Source organism: Natator depressus, chromosome 6 (assembly GCF_965152275.1).
Source record: "Natator depressus isolate rNatDep1 chromosome 6, rNatDep2.hap1, whole genome shotgun sequence".
Lineage (NCBI taxonomy): Eukaryota > Metazoa > Chordata > Testudines > Cheloniidae > Natator > Natator depressus.
Genome location: NC_134239.1, coordinates 62451968 through 62474549, shown reverse-complemented (window position 1 = coordinate 62474549; position 22582 = coordinate 62451968). Strand labels below are relative to the sequence as shown.

The window sequence follows — 22582 nt, the reverse complement described above, 5'->3', positions numbered from 1 at the left end:
AATATCAAACAGTGATTAAGTCTTCCAAAATACCCCTGAGGTAGGCACATATTAATCCCATTTCATAGAAGGAAAACTGAGGTGCTGGGATATTAGCAGTTTGCCAAAGAGGAGAGAGCAAGCCAGTGTCAGCACAGGGATTAGAGAACCCAGGCCTCCTGAATCTTGGGTGCCCTGCTCCAATTACCAGACCTCAATTTTTTTAAATTTGGTCCATAACTCAAAAACATCTTTTAAAAACCTAACCTTCCCCCCGCCCCTCCAACAAACCTCTTTTTGTATCCTACCATATCCAACAGTCTTGTGGCCACAAGAACAAACAGGATGATTTGGGGTGGGGCTTGGTGGTTGCTGAGTGGAAGGGTTTCTCCCTCCTCTCTCCTTCCCCCACACACCTGTACAGCATCCAGGGCAGCACTTCTTTGAGAGGACACAGTCTCTTGGGCCTTGTCTGGACTAAGATTTTAAAAATGTGATGTAACACATGCTAACTAATCTGTGTTAAGAGTCTAGTGGTGACAAGGCACCCTGCTTCAGTTAAAATCTAGTGACTGCAGTCCTCACCTATTGTGTTGGGTGCAATACAAACATAGAAAAGAGGAAATCTCTACCTTGAAGGCCTTACAATCTAAAGATGCAAACAGATGAAGGGTAGGCAATGGGGACAAACATATAAGCAAAGAAGTATGGTGAAGAATAGGCACAGCTTTATTGATTTTTTTAAAAATTGGGGATAGACAAAGGGAGTAGGAAAAGGAAAGCAGTGAGAGAGGACTATCGCTGCTCAATGGTCCATCCAAAAGCTTCTCATGCAACAGACCTGTCTTTCCAGAAAGGAACTCTTGGGCCAAAGTTTCTCAAAATCAGAGCTCCAAGTCAACTTGCAAAAGTAGACAAGAAACCACAAGTAGGTTCCTGCAATTGCATGCGCTAGTTCACATCATGCTCTAAACATCACACCATGCCTACTTAGGCTTCTGTGCTTAGATTATGCTTAACTAGACTTCTACGGAGGCAATTTCCTGATCCGCACATGCAATTCTGGACGCACTTTTGAGTATGGACTTGGGCCCCTTATATCACATCACTTGGGGCTGCTTCTCAAGCCTTCTGAAACAGAGTATGACTAGTGTAGGGATGTAACCAAATAGAAATTTAAAACCTAAGGTTGGGTGACATATGCAAGGTGGGTTGGACTTAACACCAAAAATACCTTGAGATTTTTGTTGATTTAAATAAAAGGACCGTCAGGAAAAGGAAGCAGTCAGGAAAAGAATCATTCCCAAAGGAAAAAGAGTTATCTACACAGCTGAAAAGAAAGAGCAGAAATGCAGCAAGAGCAGCAGCCATTATGTAGAGCTCCTCTATCAACTTTCAGAGTCACAGAAATATAGGACTGGATCTTGATAGGTCACCTAGTTCAGTTTCCAGCACTGAAGCAGGATTAAGTATAACCTAGATCAGAGGTGGGCAAACCACGGACCGCAGGACCGTTCTGCCCAGCCCCTGAGCTCCTGGCCCAGGAGGCTAGTCTCCGGCCCCTCCCCTACTATTCCCCCTCCCCCGCAGCCTCACCTCGCCGTGCTGCTGGTGTGCTCTGGGTGGTGGGGCTGTGAGCTCCTGGGGCAGCGCAGCCACAGAGCCCAGCCTGACCCGGTGCTCTGTGCTGCGCAGTGCATGGCTGGCTCCAGCCAGGCAGCATGGCTGTAGCGCCGCCAGCCACCAGTGCTCCAGGCAGCGCGGTAAGGGGGCGGGGGTTGGATAGAGGGCAGGGGAGTTCGGGGGGTGGGCAGGGGCCGGGTGTGTGGATAGGGGTCAGGGCGGTCAGAGAGTGGAGAACCGGGGGGTTGAATGGGGGCAGGGGTTCCGGGGGAGCAGTCAGGAAGGAGAGGAGGGATTGGATGGGGCGGCAGGGGGCAGTCAGGGGTGGAGGTTCTGGGGGTGATCAGGAGACAAGGAGAAGGAGTGGTTGGATGGGGCAGGAGTCCTGGGGGGGCAGTCAGGAAGGAGAGGGGGGTTGGATGGGGCAGTTAGGGATGGGGGGGTCCAGGGGTGGTCAGGGAGAAAGGGTGGTTGGATGGGGCAGGGGTCCCAAGGGGGGCAGTTAGGGGCAGGGGGTCCAGGGCGGTCAGGGGACAGAGAGCAGGAGGGGTGGATGGGGCAGGAGTCCCAGGGGGACCGTCAGGGGGCAAGAAGCGGGGGTGGGAGCCGGGCCACGCCTGGCTGTTTGGGGAGGCACAGCGGCCCCTAACCAGCCTTCCATACAATTTCTGAAACCTGATGCGGCCCTCAGGCCAAAAAAGTTTGCCCGCCCCTGACCTAGACCATCCCCGACAGTTGTTTGTGTATCTGTTCTTAAAAGCCTGCAATGATGGAGGTTGCACAACCTCCCTAGGCAATGTGTTCCAGTGCTTAACCACCCTGACAGTTAGGAAGATTTTCCTAATGTCTAACCTAAATCTCCCTTGCTGCAATTTAAGCCCCTTACTTCTTGTCCTGTCCTCAGTAGTTAAGAACAATTTGTCACTCTTCTCTTTATAACAACCTTTCATGTACTTGAAAACTGTTTTCATGTCCCTCCTCAGTCTTCTCCACACTAAACACGCCCAATTTTTTCAATCTTTCCTCATAAATCATGTTTTCCAGACCTTTAATAATTTTTATTGCTCTCCTCTAGACTTTCTCCAATGTGTCCACATCTTTCCCGAAGTGTGGTGCCCAGAACTAGACAAAATACTTCATCTGAGGGCTGAGTAGAGTGGGAAGAATTACTTCTTGTGTCTTACAACACTCCTGCTAATACACCCCAGAATAAATGGTCACTTTTTTTTGCAACACTATTACATTGTTGACTCATAGTTAGTTTGTGATCCACTATAAACTTCCAGATCCTTTTCTGCAGTACTTCTTCCTAGGCAGCCATTTCCCATTTTGTATCTGTGCAACTGATTATTCCCTCCTAAGTGTAGTACTTTGTATTTATCCTTACTGAATTTCATCCTATTTATTTCAGACCATTTCTCCAGTTTGTCCAGATCATTTTGATTCTAATCTGGTCCTCCAAAGCGCTTGCAATTCCTCCCAGCTTGGTATTGTCTGCAGAATTTGTAAGTGTATTCTCTATGCCATTATCCAAATAGTTTATGAAAATATTGAATAGAACCCAACCCAGGACAGATCCCTGCCGGATACCGCTTAACATGCACTTCCAGATTGATTATGAACACTGATAACTAGCTACAGTAAGACATGCCACCCTCTAAGGAGACAGGTCAACCAATGCCTTTAGAACTCTAGTGCTGGGAATTCCTGCCAGTCATGCCTTGGGAGCACAGATTCAGTATCAGATTGCAATGCTTACCCTTTGAAGATGTGATCATACACTCTTCAATGTCACTCAGGACTGATGTGATGGTGAACTAAGTACATTTTATTTCTAGCTGCATATACTTTTCAGAAGGTTTGCTTTGTTTTAAATAATTATTTTGCTTTTGCTAACAAGTGCCAGGCTATGAGAGTTCTAGACCAGTGATCAGAGCCTACTGAGACAACTGAAGACCTGCCCCTCAGGAGAGGGGAGGGCCACTGATCCTAGAAAACAATTAGTTACAGAGGACAAAGAATGAAAAAATAGGGAATGGGGAAAGGTCAGAGGGGCAAAACAAGGGATCCAGATTGAGGTTCTCTGCTCGATCTCCCAAACAAACAATGAAGAGTGCTAAGGTGACAGCCTTGGAGTTTGAAATCCTGTTTAGTCACAGAGCAGATACTGTAGAAGTGTTGGCAGCATAAGCTTATCCTATACCACCATCTGCCCATTTGCTTTCACCCTGACATGGCGGGAAAAACTTCAGGAGCAAAAGGGAAGTTCAGTCTCCATGGCCCATTCAGCCGCTGGCCTCTCTGCCAAGACTGCTGGAAAGGGGACAGTTAGTGCCAATTGTGTTGGTGGTTTTTGTGATGCGGACACCTGTCCGCTAAGAACCCAACTGAGACCCTCTCCCTACAAACTCATGTTTCCTAGACCTCCAAACAGTGCTAGATTATTACTCACCTGTGCTGAATTTGAACAGAGTGTGTAACTACTGTTATTTTAAAGAGAGGGGTAGGATGCAGGATTAGGGCAGAGTATGAGGTTGAGAAGGAGTAAGAAGAGGACCAGAAACAGTATGACCATTAGACTTTTTCCTTACCAGGAAAACTGGCAGGAGACAGTTCTGTTGATCCTGATTTAGACGAGGTATCTGACTCAGATACCTGATTGAGACTCTCTTGGGTGCGAATCACAGAATCTAGGGCAAAGGAAATAGATAAAATATTGGTCATCCATTCATCTGCCAGTAGGAAGATTAGCATAACCCATTCACAGCAGTGTGCAAAAAAGGGTTAGTCCACACGGGATTAACTACATCTTTCATGCAGATTAGCCCACAAATTAACTAACTCTACAGCATGCAAACTACACACACAGGTCTTACTGCTCAGAGACCTAAACAGAGAGACAGACTCCCTATCTCGGGACAGGACAATTGTGAAAGACACAGGAATAATGGGACAGGTGCTGAAACTCTCTGCTAGAATACCACACTTGTGACAGATATAACAACACTGTTAATCTGACTTTGGTTCCCCTCCACTGGAACAGGATGGTCAAAGCAAAGAGGAAGCATCTGACTCCCTGGCAGGGTAAACACACATACTAATATTAGAGTGTCAGACTTGATCTCCTGCAAGCAACTGACTGGAACAAGAAAAAGATGCATATTTTATTAAACAAGCTCAACCATTAGAGGGAGGCATAATGCAAGCAAATGCTGTGCAGGCTTCTCATGCACAGCTCTGCTGATGCACCTGCTTTGATCTGCAGCACCCTCTGCTGTTCCAGTCCCAGACCTCTTGAGGCAGAGACAACCAATCATACAGAACTGCCCCCAAACTCGGGGGGGTTTGCAGAGAGTACAAAAAGGGGTCAAGTCTTAAAGACTTTATCCCCATTTAGATCCACACAACATAAACTCCTGTTTGTTTTTGGGCAAGATGCTATTGAAGCCCCCATTATATATTAAGTCCATCAATGAATTTACATTGAAAGGGATGAGATTAAATGGTAAAAGGAAGAGGGCCCTGAAAAAAGCAGCAGGTGAAAATTAAGACTATTTGGGCCACTAGTCTTTTGAAAACACATGGTGTGGTGAAAAGAGGACGACTTCTCAAAGAATATGCCCTCGGCTGGAACTAGGAGGGGATATCTGGTTGTATAAAACCCTGCAGTAAAATGGGGTAGGGTGCTCTTAAGGGTAACTGACAACAATGTAGCCTCTGCCCCTGCCTTTCCTGGTAAAAGGGAAAATTCTGAAATGCAGTCACCTGATCTCTTCTCTTTTAATGAGTAGGGGAAGTCGAGGGCTCTCTCTGAATACTTGGAGAGCAAAGCATCCATGTCTTCCACAGTGAAGCCAATCTCCTGCCCAACCAAGAGCTGGTGCAGCGTCTGCACGGCCACGGCTGCCCAATCTACCTTCATGTTCATGAGCAGCTGCTCCAGCATGAGCAGAGGCCTGGAGGACAGGTGGGAGTAGCTAGCACGGTAGGGCTCAGGAAGAGTCAGCAACACCTTGGACACAGGAAGGAGACAGAGACCGACCATTATCACATAGCCAGAATCAAAGGATTAGCTACACCCAAAAAGCTCCCTACAGAATGATCTATATGGGGGAGGAAGCGATATTGAGAGGTTAAAGACTATACCTGAGAGCCTGGGTCCTATTCCTGGCTCTGCCTCAGACTTGCTATGTAACCTTGGGCAAACCTCTTGAGGCAAGAGAGTTTGTTTCCCTAACTGTATAATGAAATATCACAACCTCCCTGTGAAGTAGGTATGTAATTAGCATTTGTAAAATGCTTTACGATTGTCAGGGGAGAGGAGTTATAGAAAGGCAGAATATTGTTCTCCCACTACAATAGACAGCAGGCAAAAACAATAATTAACCCAATCCTTAATATTTTTTGCTGCTCGGTTCCATTACACTCATCATAGGGTAAAATGGAGACAGTAGATAGTACTTTCCTCAAGAATGGCCACTTACTATAGCCACTTTCCAATATACCAGGTAAGCTAGGTAACAGAAGAGTATTGCACCATGCACCAGTTATTTTAGGGAGCACTAAAGCAGGTATGATACTGGTAATGTTACAGGGCAGAGTTATAGATGAGACTTCAATCCATTCAGTTTGCTTAAATATCTGCTTAAAGTGGAGCATAGTGGCAAGAACAAGGGACACACTGGCCAGAGCAAGGGAGGGCAAAAATCAGGAGACCCAAGTTCTAGTCCCAGCTCTGTCATGGATTTGGTGTGACTTCTGTAAAGGCAGCTGCTCTCTCTGCACCTCAGTTCTCCCATCCAAATATTGGAATAATACTGCCCACATCTGGAAGGCATCTGGACAGCCTCAAATGAAAGACACCATATATGTGCTAAATATTATACAGATAGCAGTGTTATTGCTCAGAGTGCATCAAACAGCTATTGTATTTTCTACTTCTATCCAAGAACAAGCTTGGGATTCATGCCCTCTCCCAAAGCAAGGAGGAATCATAGGACTGGAAGGGACCTTGAGAGGTCATCTAGTCCAGTCCCCTGCACTTATGGCAGGACTAAGTATTATCTAGACCGTCCCTGACAGGTGTTTGTCTAACTTGCTCTTAAAAATCTCCAGTGATAGAGATTCCACAATCTCCCTAGGCAATTTATTCCAGTGCTTAACCACCAGTAAGGAAGTTTTTCCTAAACGTCCAACCTCAACTGCCTGCTGCAATTTAAGCCTATTGCTTCTTGCCCTATCCCCAGAGGTTAAGAAAAACAATTTTTCTCCCTCCTACTTGTAACAACCTTTTCTGTACTTGAAAACTGTTATGTCCCCTCTCAGTCTTCTCTTCTCCAGACTAAACAAACCCAATTTTTTTCAATCTTCCCTCATAGGTAATGTTTTCTAGACCTTTAATCATTTTTGTTGCACTTCTCTGGATTTTCTCCAATTTGTCCACATCTTTCCTGAAATGTGGCACCCAGAACTGGACTCCATCATTTGATGCCCAATCAGTTTGGAGTACAGCGGAAGAATTACTTCATGTGTCTTGCTTACAACACTCCTGCTAATACATCTCAGAATGAGGTTTGCTTTTTTTTTTTTTTTGCAAGAGTGTTACACTTTTGACTCATATTTAGCTTGTGAATCCACTATGACCCTCAGATTTTTTTCTGCAGTACTCCATCCTAGGCAGTCATTTCCCATTTTGTATGTGCAATTGACGATTCCTTCCAGAGTGGAAAAAAATCAATGTTTTTTTAAAATAAAATAAAATTTAAAAAAATGGATTTTTTATTTAAAATCAGATTTTTTTGATAAAATGCTTTTTGAGGGAAAAAAACCTATCTAAAAATAGTTTTAATTAAGATATATTATAGTTCAAAGATATCTTATCATGGAATAAGGATTATAAATTCTAATTCTATAGTATGAGGCAATATATTCATGAAAAGTTTTGTAAATAAGTTCCAATAGTTCATGATTAGGGACCCAATCTTATGGGGTTCCAGGGGCTTCTGTATAGATTTAGGTTAATTTTTCTATACCCAATGGGACTCAGTGCTCAGTCTAGAAGATACCATCAGAGATGCTTAGTTTTGCAGTTCTCAAACTGTGGATGTGTGTCTCCAGAGATAACATGCTGTTAACAGCAAAAATGTTTTAAAATAAATAAATAAATATATAGGAGGTGAGAAATAACAGACCTCAAACCTATTGTCCATCTGCAAATTTGTCTACACAGAGTCAATCCCGTACCTCTCTCTAAAAGTGCAAAGTTTCAAAAAGTTCAATGAATAGAAAGATTGTTGGGGGCGGAATAGGTCTGGACAAGGAGAAGAAGTCTGGAGATAAATGTGAGAAGGGAGGGACAGGCAGTAGAAACAAATGTGAAACTGTTTGAGCAGCATATTCCAGAAGTCTTGAGGTCTCCGAGTGTATCCTTCACTGATTTGAGATCTACCATACCATTCTCTCACTAGAAGGGAAAACCCATAATGGCAGCAGGCCGTAAAAGAGACCCAGTTTGGGAATATTTTAATGAAGTTCCTCCACTTGTGGGTAAGACAGGCATGCATGCAAAATGCAAACAGTGCAACAAAGAAATGCAAGGCCTGGTTGCCCGAATGAAAAAACATCATGAGAAGTGTTCCTTCTCAGGAGGACGCTGCGTTGAAGATGATGAAAGGAACATGTCTGAACATGCAGGATCTTCAGGTTGGTAAACTTTTGTATTTCATACTTCTTTCTTAAGGATTGCCTGCCTTCCTTCTGGACTATTCTTGAATTCTCATGTTTGAGCAAAAAATATAGCTGTTACCCTGTGGTACTATCATTTTAGATGCAGCTGTGATAAAAAATAAATAGCTGAAATAGGCAGATCTTCCTTTTCCAGTTTGACCTTTAAAGTAGTACTGAGTGTCAGTGAATGCAATGAGTAATACTAAATGAGCAGTATGGTAATAATAAATAACTGAATTGACTTATTTTGTTTAGGAGAATCCATCCTCAATATACAGGATTCTGAAGACTATCCACCTTCAAGATCACCATCATTTTCTATAGTTTCAGAGCTAACTGTCAATTATAGTATTTCAGTCACATCATGTAGGTCACATAGCCACACTATATCACCTATAGCAAAAAGAAAAGAAAAAAATCTCCATCATCCAGAAACCACCATAGATAAGTTTGTGATAAGAACCAGCAGATTACAAAAAGAGGTAATTGATGAAAAAATCGCCTGGTTTGTTTATGCAACAAACTCTTTTTTCCGTATGATTGAGAACCCATACTTCATTAACATGGTTCAGCTATTAAGACCAGGATACAGTCCACGCAACAGAGCAGATGTTGCAGACAAACTGCTGGATAAAATGTATGAAAGAGAAATTGAGCAGTGTGCAAAAGGTCTAGAGAGTAAAATTGTTAACCTGAGTCTTGATGGGTGGAGCAATGTCCACAATGATCCTGTTGTATGTGCTTGTGTCACAACAGAAGAAGGGAATGTCTTCCTTACAGAAACAATTGATACATCAGGAAATGCACACACAGCAGAATACTTACAAGAAGTAGCAGTAAAAGCTATAACACACTGAAAAAAAATTCAAATATCTAGTACGCAACCTGGTCACAGACAATGCTGCAAATTTATCCAAGATGAGAAGAAATTTAGAAGAGAGTGTCCCAAGCTAACAACATACGGTTGCAGTGCTCATTTGATGCACCTCCTAGCCAAAGACTTCAGCGTTCCAGAAATAAAGGCTAATGTTGAAATTGCAAAATACTTCTGTAACAACCACTTTGCAAGAGCTGCTCTGAAAAAAGTGGGGGGAACCAAGCTAACTCTCCCACAAGATGTGCGATGGAACTCAGCAGTGGACTGTTTTGAGCACTGTATCAAGAACTGGCCTAATCTGATGACAGTTTGTGAACAAAATCGTGAAAAAAATAGATGGCACTGTCATAGCCAAAGTTCTCAACGTTGGGCTTAAGAGAAATGTTGAACACATGGTGAGTACCCTGAAGCCTGTTTCTGTAGCCTCGAACACAATGCAGGGAAATAGCTGTTTTATTGCTGACGCTGTAGAAATTTGGAAGGAACTGAGTGAGATCTTAAAAAGAGAAATATGCAATGACAGAGTTAAATTACAAGCATTAAAAAAAACGAATGGGACAAGCACTATCTCCAGCTCATTTTCTCGCAAATATTCTCAATACTCGGTACCAGGGTCAAACCTTAACTGCTGAAGAAGAGGAATTGGCGATGACATGGACATCCAGCAATCATAGAATCATAGAATCTCAGGGTTGGAAGGGACCTCAGGAGGTCATCTAGTCCAACGCCCTGCTCAAAGCAGGACCAATCCCCAATTTTTGCCCCCATCCCTAAATGGCCCCCTCAAGGATTGAACTCACAACCTTGGGTTTAGAAGGCCAATGCTCAAACCACTGAGCTATCCCTGCCCCCCATCCCTCCATAATGCCAACTACAATAAACTTCAGAGCTAAGGGTGAACCATTCAAGAAATATATGTTTGCTGATGATGTTTTAATGAAAATCAGTGGTGTAAATCACTTAAGCCCTTGGATTCTGGGACTGTTGATGTGATAATCTCACTTTTAAGAGGAGTAGCTTTTTCTGCCAGCGTAGAAAGAATATTTTCTTCCTTTGGACTAATTCATTCCAAATTGAGAAATCGTTTGGGACCTGAAAAAGCAGGAAAGCTTGTTTTTCTTTTCCAGATTATGAACAAACAGGAAAATTAAGGTAAAGACGATTGAGTTAGCTGCAGAAGCCAATATTTTAAGTTTCTCATGTTGACCTGGCTGACATAGTCTATTTAATTTTTTGTTTTTTAAATATTTCATTTAACTATTTTAGTTAAACAATTTTAACAAAAACAAACCTGATTTTAAAAAACTTGAATGTTTAACTAAATTTAAATATTCATATTCTTGTTTTGTTAAATTATTATACATTTGCTGTTGAAGACAAAAATCCAGAATACATAACATTGTTGTTTTAGTTAAATAAAACAATTTAAATGTCAGTCTGGTGATGGTCTCCTCCTAATACAGCATGGCAAGAAAATCCTCCAAATATTAATGATTAACCTGTTGAACTGAAGATAGTTCACCTCCCAATGACTTCATAAATATCTGCTTCAATTACCTTTGGTAAAATGAAATAACCAAACAATCATTCATTTTCTGATATAGCTGTAAAACTAATCTGAAAAGTTTTCAAAATAAATCACTTAAAAATGTATAGTGTGTACCTTCTAAAAATGAAACCTACATCTATCTCTGAGTTGTGAAGAATACGTATTAAGGTTATAACAACCAACAAGAATGCACTTTTATGTAGAAATCTATGATTAAATCGAGTCTTCCTGACTAGTGATTTAAATCAAATCCACCCTGGTTCCTTCCTAAGTGAAGTATTCTGCATTTGTCCTTATTGAATTTCATCCTATTTACTTCAGACCATTTCTCCAGTTTGTCCAGATCATTTTGAATTTTAATCCTATCCTCCAAAGCACTTGCAAACCCCCTGCCCTTCCCCCCCCCCCCCACACACATACACTTGGTTTTGTCTGTAAACCTTTTTAAGTGTACTCTCTATGCCATTATCTAAATCACTGATGAAGATATGGAACAGAAGCAGACCCAGAATTGATCCCTGTGGGACTCCACTTGATATGCCCTTCCAGCTTGACTGTGAACCACTGATAACTACTCTCTGGGAACGGTTTTCCAACCACTTATTCATCCACCCTATAGTTGCTCCATCTAGGCTGTATTTCCATAGTTTGTGTATGAGAAAGGCATGCGAGACAGTATCAAAAGCCTTACTAAAGTCAAGATATACCACATCTACTACTTTCTCCCTATCCTCAAGGCTGGTTACCCTGTCAAAGAGAGCTACTAGATTGGTTTGACATGATTTGTTCTTGACAATTCCATGCTGACTGTTACTTATCACCTTATTATCTTCTAGGTGTTTGCAAACTGATTGCTTAATTATTTGCTCCATTATCTTTCCGAGTACTGAAGTTAAACTGACTGGTCTGAAATTCCCCTGGTCCTCCTTATTTCCCTTTTTATAGATGGGCACTATATTTGCCCTTTTTCCAATCCTCTGGAATCCCCCTTCCCGTCCTGTGCTGACTATTCTCTGCTTTCAATAGCCATAAAGTCCCGAGGCTGCTCTGATGATCCTGGAAGCCCCAAAAGCCCCAAAATTCAGCGTATACAATTTTGGCCTCCTCCTCCTCTCACCTCCAGTTTATACACTTGGTTCAGATAGATACTGAGAATTGGTACCTGGGTCTCCCACTGGTACTGCAGAATTCTCCTCTCAGGTCTACCGCCGAGTGCTTGTAGAATTAGTATGTATTACTGTAAATGCAGAATGCAGTGAAGCAGCTGGGATTCTATGGCTTTGCTCACCTTTGATCCCATGTAGAGAGCCTGGATTTCGTTATGGCGTGTAGCTGTCAGGTACTTGTAGAAGTGGGTAGTGAGATAATTTGCTAGGAAGTGAGAGGCTGCCAAGCTGGGATGCTTGTCAAGAGACTGTTCGCTTATCACAAGGCGCATATCAGAGTCTTCTATTCTTTCTAAGAGCTACAAAAGCCAAGAGAAAAATATGCAGACGATCCTGATTACATGGCAGGGAAAGGCCCCTTAGCTCAGCTAGTCCATTTACCTTGGATGGAACAGGCTACTTCCCCCTACACTAGTCTTTCAGACATTTTATCTAAACTGCAGGAACCTCTTAAAGTACATGACGGTGTTTTAGTCACCTCTATGTGCATATCACTGCACTGCCTAACTGCCCCCAACTTAATGATCTATGATCAAGGACAGGTTCCTAACAATTAAAAATAAACAGATGTATTGCAAGTTAATTTAATTTAACAGGAAGTGAAATATAGAAGACCAAGAATAAAGAGTCAAATACTGAATCATCAAGAAGACCCTTTTGTTAATATGTAAGGACTCTAAAGTTCTCTGTAAGAGGATACTTAATTTCACTCTCTCTGTGTTACGAAAACAACACTCCCATGATTATTCAACCCAAAAGAATTTTGCTTTCACACTTCATTAAGTCAAGGCAGCAATGAAACCAGATTGGTCAGTTTCACTTCCTGGTTCTTCTGCACTAGCAGCACAAGAATGTTCCATTATAGTTTCCTAAAGTTGAATCCAAACCAAGAAACCACGCATATTCGTTAAAAAAAGCCATGAAAACGTTTTTGTTGTTAAGATTTTGCAAAATCCATTTTTCCCCATAGAACTTAAAATCTGGGCCTCATAGTATCCTTTAAAAGAAGCTTGCTTTATTAACACACACACACGAACTAGAACACTAGGTAAAGAAAGAAGGTTTTGCTAGGACCTAGGGCATGTCTGCACTAGAAACTTAAGTCAATGTATGTTAAGTCGACTTAGAATCACTGCAGTAATCACTGCAGCATTTCATGTCCACACTACCCTCCTTCTGTTGGTGGCGTGTATACTCACCAGGAGCGCTTCCACAGATTAAAGGGGGGGGGGCGGCCGAGAGCCTGGGCTCTTGGCTCCCCATCGCTGGAAGCCCGGCTTTATCTCCTGGGCTCCCAACAGGGAGCTACGCACCCAGAGTCCAAGCAGCTCCGAGCTTGTAGTGGGGAGCAGGGCACATGCAGCTCGGCTGGTAGCGGGAAACCCAGGGGGCAACCAGGCTCTAGCTGGAGCCCCACACCCGCCCTGGGATGACTGCCCAGCTTCCTCGTCAATTTCATAGCTCCAAACTGTAGCTGTGAAATTGTCAAGAATGACAGCCAACAGCCAATATAAGTTAAACAGTGCCTACACAGACACTGCGTCACCCTGACTACACTGACATACGCTTATGCCTCTCGTGGAGGTGGAGTTTTTAATGTCTGCGTAGTAGGGCACTTACATACTACAGCCTTGCTTCTGCCCACGTACTCGGACATAATTAGGTTGACATAAGCTGCCTTACATGGACCTAACTCTGCAGTGTAGGCCAAGCCCCAGTGGCCATCAAAAGTGTTCTTTAAAACGAGTTGCCAAAATGCAGTATAGGGACCAAATGTGCCCCATGTAGACAAGTCTTATGGTATTTAGTGTTTTTCTTGAAGCCCCAACTTCAGAATCTTAGCTTTCATTTAGGAAAAAAAAAAAATTGTAGTCCTCGTGGTTAAAGAGAAGAGACAGAAAAGGTGACCCCTAAAGACTTGAAACCTAACTATCTAGCAAATAAGAACCTAAAATGTGTTATTTTTGAAGTGTCATGATTCACGAGATTAGTTTAAAAATGTTTGTGGTCTGTCGTGTTTTTCGAATGCTTGGGCTTGGCAATACTGTTGGTCCACAATGTGTGAAAGTTGTCTAAACCTCAGTGTAGAGGACAAGACTAAAGGTCTCTGCAGACAACATTCCACTTCGATCAAAGTGGCCTGGCAGTATTGCGTGTTGAGACCTGTCGTCTGTACAGGTTGAATCTTTGTAACAATGAGTTCAGCTGCAATCTACATTTATGCAGCCAAGGCTACCCGCAAGTAACCTAACTTAGCGCTGCAATAGCAGCGTTTGGGTACCCTTGTTTACCAGCAACCTACCCTTTGAAGGTAGCAAGGCAAAAACAGCCCTCTGGTTACCTGCAAAGCCTTTTCAGTGTCTCCCATTTCCAGCAAGTGCAGGAGGTGCTCCTGGTGAAGACTGATCAAGTGTTCTTTTGGGACAGGGTATAAGTGACCCCATTCTTCACACAACTCATAATCCTAAGGAGAAGGAAGGCAAACAACAGCTCCCTTCATTATGGCTATTCTTGCCCATGCTCTGATTAACATTTCAAGGTCAGCTCAGTAGACTTACAGTACTCTTCCCACTAGCAAGAAATAGTTACAACTCCAGGGTTGGACACTCACTGCATGCTGCTTATTCTTCCAAGCATTAAGAAAAACCCACCTAGCTTTGCCTCTCTTTGGTAAGGACAGCATGTTACTTACATACAGATCACCCAAGAGAGTCACTCCTTGTCAGATTACTGAGGTAGAATGGAAGAAATGGGTTATGTATGGGAATAAAATTAGGACAAAACTATGGGGGTGCTTGGTTTTCATTTAAATCCTGACATTAAACAAGGATTCCTATTAGCTTCTGCAATACACAATTTATTAAGAGGTTTTTTTCTTGCCCTGTGAACTCTGTTGAAACAAGCATCTATAAACATTGCTTAACAAAATGTAGTAGTGCCACCATTTTCTAATTTTTAAACACAAAAGCCATGTAAGATGCCATACCTTTGCCTCCAGAATAACACTCATGATGGCCTGGGGATCATCAATGCAGGCTTCTTTCAGGTCTTGCCAGTCATTCCACGTTGGGACATCTTGCAAATTCAAAATCTAATAAAATAAAATGTTAGAGTTTCTATGAATGATTGTATTGAACAATATTACTTCAGACCCATCACCAGGCCCAGGCAGATAGCTGAACTGGTTGCATCAGGAGTTAGCCCAAGCCAGGAAACTACATTTATCATACTAGAAAGGGTCTGGGAATCCTAGGTGATGCACTTCAATTTCAAGAGGACTAGATGAAAAGATTCTATCACAGAGGCCTAAACCCATTAACATATATCTGTCTGAAGAGATTGCTGATAGAGTTCCAAGAGACAACGCAGCACCAGTTATGCTATGAATAGGCCAAACCTACTGGATAAGCAGGCAAGAATCTGGATTCCTCAACTTCTTAGGCTTGTAAAACTGGGATTGAAAATTCAAACAAGAATAAGTTCTCTTGGAAAGTTTCCAGTGATTGCTGCCTCTGTGCAGGTTGGAGGAAAAAGAGACCCTGAAAGAATGGACTCAAGTTCTTTGGATTTTTTTGCGCTTTTGTCTCCAGTCTTCTCTGGAAGAAAAGTACAGAGGCAACTGGAAAGGAAAAATTATGGATGAGGGAAGGAGAGAGTTAACCTGACATTTCAGCACTTTCAGAAAGTGGACGAGATTTAAATTTTGGATAAGGGCTTGGGGAGGATGTTTTATGTGCCAAAGAGAACCAAGGGTTAAAAAGTATTTAAGCAAATATACTCCATACCTAGTTACTTAATAAAATGGCTTTTGTACCTTTTGATAAACCTGCAGTTCTCCTGTTTTGCTCTGCAAATCAGACTTCAGTTCTTCAGTTATGCCAGGATCACAGATGCAGTAAGCTAGGATTTCCAGACAAGCCTCAAGGGGCCACCTGTCCACGCAGTGCAGGGCCAATCTACTTCTCAACATTGCATCCTTCACTGGGAACAGATACTGCCAACCATCCTTATCTGTGAAAAGAAAAGCTACAAGCATGAAGCCCAGCTTCTATGCTTTGGGGAAACAGGGGGAGGAGAGAAAAGAATTTCCATTCTTTGAATCTGCCCACGGATCACCAGATCAGTCCCCAATTTCCAATCCCTATTTGAGACCGTACACTATAAAGAAAACTCATTCCCTTTACCGTCAGCAGTCGCACAGCTCAGCACAGCATCCCTCACGCTGGTCAGCTCCTCCATATCCTGACTGTACAGGTCCAAGACCATCAGGGCTCTGGGCCAGTCCTTTGCAGCGAGCGCTTGCTCAAAGACTTCCATTAATACCTCGACAGCCATGGCAGAATGCAAGCCCAAGAGGACAAGCGACATGTACGGTTTGCCACAGAGGCCACTAACCAAACCACTACCCTCCTCCTGGGGATCCTGAAGTGGCTCAGACATGGTGAGAAGAAAATTCTCCAGTATCAAGAATTCCTTCAGTAATGTCTCACACTCTTTGGAAATCTGCTCCAGGCCCAAGGGGACCTCCCTCTTGCCCCGAAATTCCATCCATGACAGGCTTGGTTTGGGGACCTTCTGTACCTTGGATGCACAGAGACATGCCACAGCGGCCATTAGCTTTGACTGACACTTCAGGAAGGCCAGGGAAGAGGCAGTGAGTGAGTGCTGGTTCAAGTCAGCCAGGGAGGAAGAGGGCTGAGTAGAATCCTCCTCAGAGTCCATAGCTGGATTGTGGATAGGTATCTCAACATCTGGCAAACAATGGTAGGCATGAAGATGTGCTAGGCTGCTGATGTTAGTCAAAAGAGACCTGGTCTGGCTGCTTTGCCTGGCACTGCACAAGGACAGTGGCTCACAACAACAGTTAATGATAACTTGCTGCACATTTAAGTTCAACTCTTCTTTTGCCAACAGTGAAGAGAGCCTGGAGGAGTGAAAACAGCACCAATTTAGCAGGTGCACGTGCATATTACCTTGCACTTACACAGGATCTCAAGAAGTATTACAAACATTAACAGTCCTCCGAGGTATGTACTATCCCCTTTAACAGGGGAAAAATGACACACCGAGGTTGTGTATTGCCGAACATCACTTGGATTCAAGCAGCAGAGCTCTGAAGAGTCCCAGCAGCTATTTCTCTGCTCTTACCAATAGGCAACATGGCCTGAAAGTGAGCATCTACCTTATTAATTTAAAAAAAAAAAAAAAGTCCCAAGTCAGGCTTAATATCCTTTGCAACAGCTGCGTGTGAGTGAGAATCACCAGGATTATGCACCTAATCCTATGTATAACCTTACAACAGTATATTTCGCTCCAAATTTGGAGTAAGGAAGGAACGTCCCCCAGTAAAGGGTGACAATGGAAACACTGGGGTGTTTTCCACCACTCTCTAGGCCATCAAACAGGGAGTATCATTAAGAAGCAGGTGGGCGCATACTATCCATTTCCTCAGCTCCTTTCCATTGCCTATATTTCTGTGAACTGTAAGTTTCCTGCAGATAAAGCCATTAAAATGAATAGCCTGGCAACCCATCCCACCCTGTAACTAAACCCTGCATTTATTCCTCTGTTTTTGGAGGGAGACTGAGAAGGATCCCCTAGGATCCAGCTGAAAGAGTCATATCAGCCTCCCCCACACCAAAGTGCTGGGCACAGCCTTTCTGGAGCTAGTGGATTCCATTCCAAAGGGGGGGGGGGGGAAGAAGGGGGGAGAGGAGGAATTTGAGAACAAAGCAAAGTTCCCAGCTCTAGCAGCTGCAGCACTGCCATCCTGGCCAGTCTGCGGAGCTCAGGACCCAGTGACTACCTACCTAGAACAATGTACTGCGATCTCATTACAGCTCAATTAATAGAGTCTGCCAGGAAACGAATGGGATGGAATATGTAATTTAGCCAGACTACAGAAACTTGCTAAGCACAGAATATCAACTCTCTTTGATAAAGGCCCAACGTTGGGCCTACAACAAGAGGGCTTTTTGGTAATATGATTCACTCCAATTCTTAGTAATCACTCAGAGGCAGATTTACAGTAAAACACAGGGTGCCCTGGCCCGGGGCCCCCCCAACAGGGGGCCCCAGAGCCAGGCAGCTGTGGGGGCAGAAGCTTGGTCCTGCCGGCTTCTGCTGCAGGCTCCACCTGCACCCACCAACAGCCAAGCTCCCCACTCCCCCGACTCTTCCCCACCTCCTCCCCCGAGCATGCCACGTTCCCGCCCTTCCCTCCCAGCGCTTCCCCCGCCACCGAACAGCTGTTTGCCGGTGCTCAGGTCGCTCTGGGAGGGAGGGGGAGGAGCGGGGCCGCAGCATGCTCATAGGAGGAGGCGGAGAAGAGGCGGGGGCGGGGCCGGGGCCTTGGGGAAGAGGGCTGAATCGGGGCAGCGCAGAGCAAAGGCGTGGCCCCCGCGCTCCCCCTACACATACCCCCCCAAGTCCCCTGCCATGAGTCACTCAGGGCAGGGGGCTAGGGTGGGGCAGGGGGCTGGGACCACCCCCACGACCGCAGCCCACACCTCCAGCCCCCTGCCCTGACTCCTGCACCCCCCCCACACACACCCCCAGCCCCCTGCCCACCCTGACTCCTGCACCCCCCCCACATCCCCACCTGCACCCATCACACCAAACAGGAGCTGCCCCAGGTAAGCGCTCAACACCCCAATCCCCTGCCCCAGCCCTGAGCCCCCTCCCGCACCCTAACTCCTAACCAGACCCTGCATCCCAACCCCCCAGCCTGCTGCTGTACGCTAACTTCCTCCCAGACCTGCACCCCCAACCCTGAGCCCCCACTCACACCCTAAGTTCCAGCCAGACCCCGCAGCCCAACAGTTTTTTACAAAGCGCTCTTATCCAAAGCGCTTTACAACAGTTAGCTAACGGTACAAACAATATTTGGAAAAATCATTAAGTGGTCTGCTGAGATCCTCAGCTATTTTCAAGTGGTCTGTGAAAAAATAAGTTAGACTACAAAAACAATCAAGGTACCTCACTTTATTTTTATTTACTTCTTATTACTTATAGGAGGAGATGGAAGAAAAAAAAGAATGAAAAACAGGGGGGCGGGGGGAGATAAGAGAGAAGGTTCATTTTCTTGGCTGGGTCCCAAGGAGGAGCCCCAAAAATTAAGCTGAGCACAGGGCCCCACTAACTCTAAATCCGCCACTTTAATCACTTAAATAGTGTGAAAGTGTACAGGGCACTGCTCAGCAGCAGGGCAGTGCCAAAGGTATAACAGATGCCTGCACTGTAGAGTTACAGAATTTGGAAATAGCAGCAAAGATAAAAAGTACATAACAAAATATGAATAGAGGAGGAGCGAGTTTTAAAGCTTAAATGCTTCATGGACCAGCTGTGTGTTTACGATGTTTCTTGGAGGAAACAGTGGGCATTTATGTAAGTGGGCAAGTGATTCTGGGAAGATGGGGTGGCACAGAACTCAAAAATGTAATAAGCTATTACTGGTGGACTGCTCTGGGATTGGTTGTCTTCTGAAACAGCCTTAGTAAAATCCAAACATAAATATACAACTTTGTTAAGTTTATTACCCTTTGTGCAAATATCTCCAAATGGTTAAAAATGTAAAATATACAGTAAACACCTGCTGCTCCAACAGCTGCACTAGCCATGGCTCTAGCAGCTAAGAGAACTTCACCCTAAAATTTCATGCAGTAAGTCCCTTGTCTGATATACATGGCTCAGGGCAATACCATGAAAGACCCTTCAGTTTGGTCCTCAGTACATAGCGACACTGAACAGCTTATAAAGTATTATCAAATATTGTCTCATTTAACACCTGCTTCAGTTATCTAGTCGCACACTTTCAGTACCAGCCCAATACAGAATTTAGAGATGGAAAACATGCATTAGATAATCCAATCTACTTACCTGCCAGTGTAAGATCCATGCCCAGAAGTTCTCAAAAGTGATCTTGGGAAACAATTTTATTTTTTGTTACATGTATAAGATGTACGACCACTGTGCCCAGAAGTCAGACAGTTTCAATTTAAAAACCACAAATCCCTGGAGCTCTCAGTTCAATTCCCAATGGCCAGTAGTTGTCTAGATCACAAAATCATTAAGTTTCACTAATTGCGATCCTCTCCGGCCATCTCATTAGAGAAGCCAGGGACTAACGCTTTCCTCAGATCTAGCAGAAGTCTACTCTGCAGCCATTCTAGTCATAGACGACTTACAGTGCTGCCCAGTTCACGAGCACTAAATTCATCAGTTAAGTATTCATGAAAAGCACCAACCTGTCAGGAGGAACTTGTCTCTCAAACAAGAGCAGAGAGAGCAAGTGAGATGGGCTCTGCTGTAGCAGTATGAAAGGGTTCCCCATCTTCACCTCTGCAGTTTGATCTACAAACATAAGAGAGACACATTTAAAAAACAAAACAAAACACTAAATGAATGTATTACACAGACCGAGTTCTAGTCAGCTAATCTGTACACTATGCCTCTGAAGCCCCGATACTCATAATCACCAAGGCATGAGAGCCAGCAATGAAGCAAGTTGGGAACCCAACGACCTAATTGCTCTGACTGATGTGCCCCACAATCTTTTGCACAATTTGGAGGCGGCAATGCAAGAACCAGCGTAGTGCCTGATGGAGAGCTTCTGACATCTGAGTAAGACCTGGCTGCAAATGGCAGAGCAAATCTGCTTCAGCATGAAAAACACTACAGGGAAAAGTTGCAGCAGGAGCTTGTCAGAGTCACAACACATGCACTACTATAGTGATCTGCTTTATTAGAATTCTCTAGACACAGGTTAAATTTATTTTCTCGGCCTATTTTTTGTTTTGCTTGCCTTGAAGTAAAAATTGCTGGTGCTCTTGGGATAATTTCATTGAAACGCAGCGGGTAGCTGTGTAAAGCTTCTTACTTGTACTCGTCCCACAACTTAAAACCTAGCATTAGTAGTAATGCTGTTGGGGAATTTTTTTAATTATGTCAGCAGAGTTACATTGGCCAGGGATGTGAAAAAACCACACCCTTAACAAACATAGCTACACCAACAAAAAACCCCAGTGCAGACACAGCTTTACCGATAGAAGAGAGCTTCTGGCAACATAGACAATGTGGTTCAGGGAGATGGTGTTCCTATACTGACAAAAAAACTCTGTTGGTGCACACCTATGGCTGAGTCTACACTAGGGGGCTATGCCAGTATAGGCTCTGTAGTGCAGATGTACCCAGATACACCCCTTCTAAACTATTCTTGCACCTCCTAAAGCAGCAGGAAAACATGGAGCACCACTGGACTATTACCTCACATTTCTCCAGTTATGGAAACTGGAAGTCAATGAGAGGTTGTGTTACATTGGGGCACAAGTACCTTCCACACATACAGTAACCAGACATGCCAAACCCATGAAAAAAAAAAAAAAAAACACGCAGAAATTGGACTTGTTTTTGGCTTAATTGGCTTATGAGTTGCCTGTTGGCTAGTTTTTGGATTCTAACTTGTTGCTTATTTGGCTTGTAGCTTTTTTTTGTTTTGTTTTGTTTTTGATCGGCTCCCGGCAAGCAGGGGCAAGGGAGGGAGAGAGTCAGGGGTGCACAGCGGGCCCATCACAGTCCCATACTGCATGCCAGGGGGCTCTAATCACAGAGTGTTGGGGTTCTTAGGGATTGGCTTGTTTTGAAATGGGATTAGCTTGATTATTGGCTTATTGTGAAAGTCAGGGTGCTTATTTACTACGTGAAAGTTGGCAACTGTGACAGTGACAGATCCTGATAAAGTGAAAGTCTGAAAAAGGTTCTGTCATCTTCCTTTTTCCTCTACCTCACTGAGGGATGTAACTTTAGAAGGCAGTTTATTGGGAAGCAACTCTTAAACCAGATTTGTGGAGTTCCACAATAGAGCAGCCCAGTGACTCCAGATTAAACTGGCTTGTTTTTTTCTCCTAACTGCCAGCACAATATACCCAGGCTAGGGCTCTTCTGGCTCACGTGGCACTACCACTAAGTGATTCTATGAGAACGTTCTGCCCAGTTACATCTACACAGCCCCATTATCTTCAATGCCCTTGCTACCCACCAAAGAAAATGGAAAGACTCCCATATAGTTGTTTTCCAGAATGGAATCATACTCTAAGAGTTAGATAACGTCACCCTCCTTGTGACAGGCTTCTCAATAGACACGTCACCTAGCTCTGTATTCAGGCTCCGTAGCACAACAGCAGCCAGCGTGTTAATATAATCAAAGAAGCTCTTCACACAGTCCATCCGCACACTGCTCACTGGCATGGTCTGAATGTGTTGGTCCAGGGTTTTCAGCAGAAGTTGGATTTGATTACGAACTGGATGTGCCTCCAACTCTGTAGGCTTCAGAGATGCCTGTTCTACCAAGCTGGTGATCAGGCTCCCTTTGGGGTCTAGTAAAAACAAAATTTGATTAGAACTGAAATGCTTAAAAATACAGGTGTGCTGGGACTTCTTCTACCCTAGCAAGTGCATCCCTCAATTTAGAGATGACTTTCAATGGAAGTTAACAGGAATTACTATACTGGAACAGGCCAATAGCCCCATCTACTCTGGCATCTTGACTGAGCAGCAGGGGAAAGCGTAAACCCCACAAGATGCATCTATTGTGCAATACTGCATTAGTGGTGGGAAAGGATATAGATTTCTTCCTAAACTCAGCTGGTGGCCAACCCTTAGGCC

The 22582-nt window shown here is 43.9% G+C and overlaps 1 protein-coding gene across 1 annotated transcript in view; it reads right to left on the bottom strand.

The window, feature by feature from the left end:
- ZFYVE26 (zinc finger FYVE-type containing 26) overlaps positions 1-22582 on the bottom strand; it is a 71347-nt gene that overhangs the window by 20031 nt on the left and 28734 nt on the right. The window contains exons 19-28 of the mRNA XM_074955503.1: positions 22066-22293; positions 20167-20272; positions 16105-16844; positions 15735-15931; positions 14907-15011; positions 14262-14384; positions 12043-12219; positions 5368-5614; positions 4622-4678; positions 4194-4292 (exon numbers count right to left, since the gene is read on the bottom strand). Of these exons, the coding sequence (XP_074811604.1) occupies positions 4194-4292; positions 4622-4678; positions 5368-5614; positions 12043-12219; positions 14262-14384; positions 14907-15011; positions 15735-15931; positions 16105-16844; positions 20167-20272; positions 22066-22293 (2079 nt within the window). The remainder of the gene's footprint in view (positions 1-4193; positions 4293-4621; positions 4679-5367; positions 5615-12042; positions 12220-14261; positions 14385-14906; positions 15012-15734; positions 15932-16104; positions 16845-20166; positions 20273-22065; positions 22294-22582) is intronic.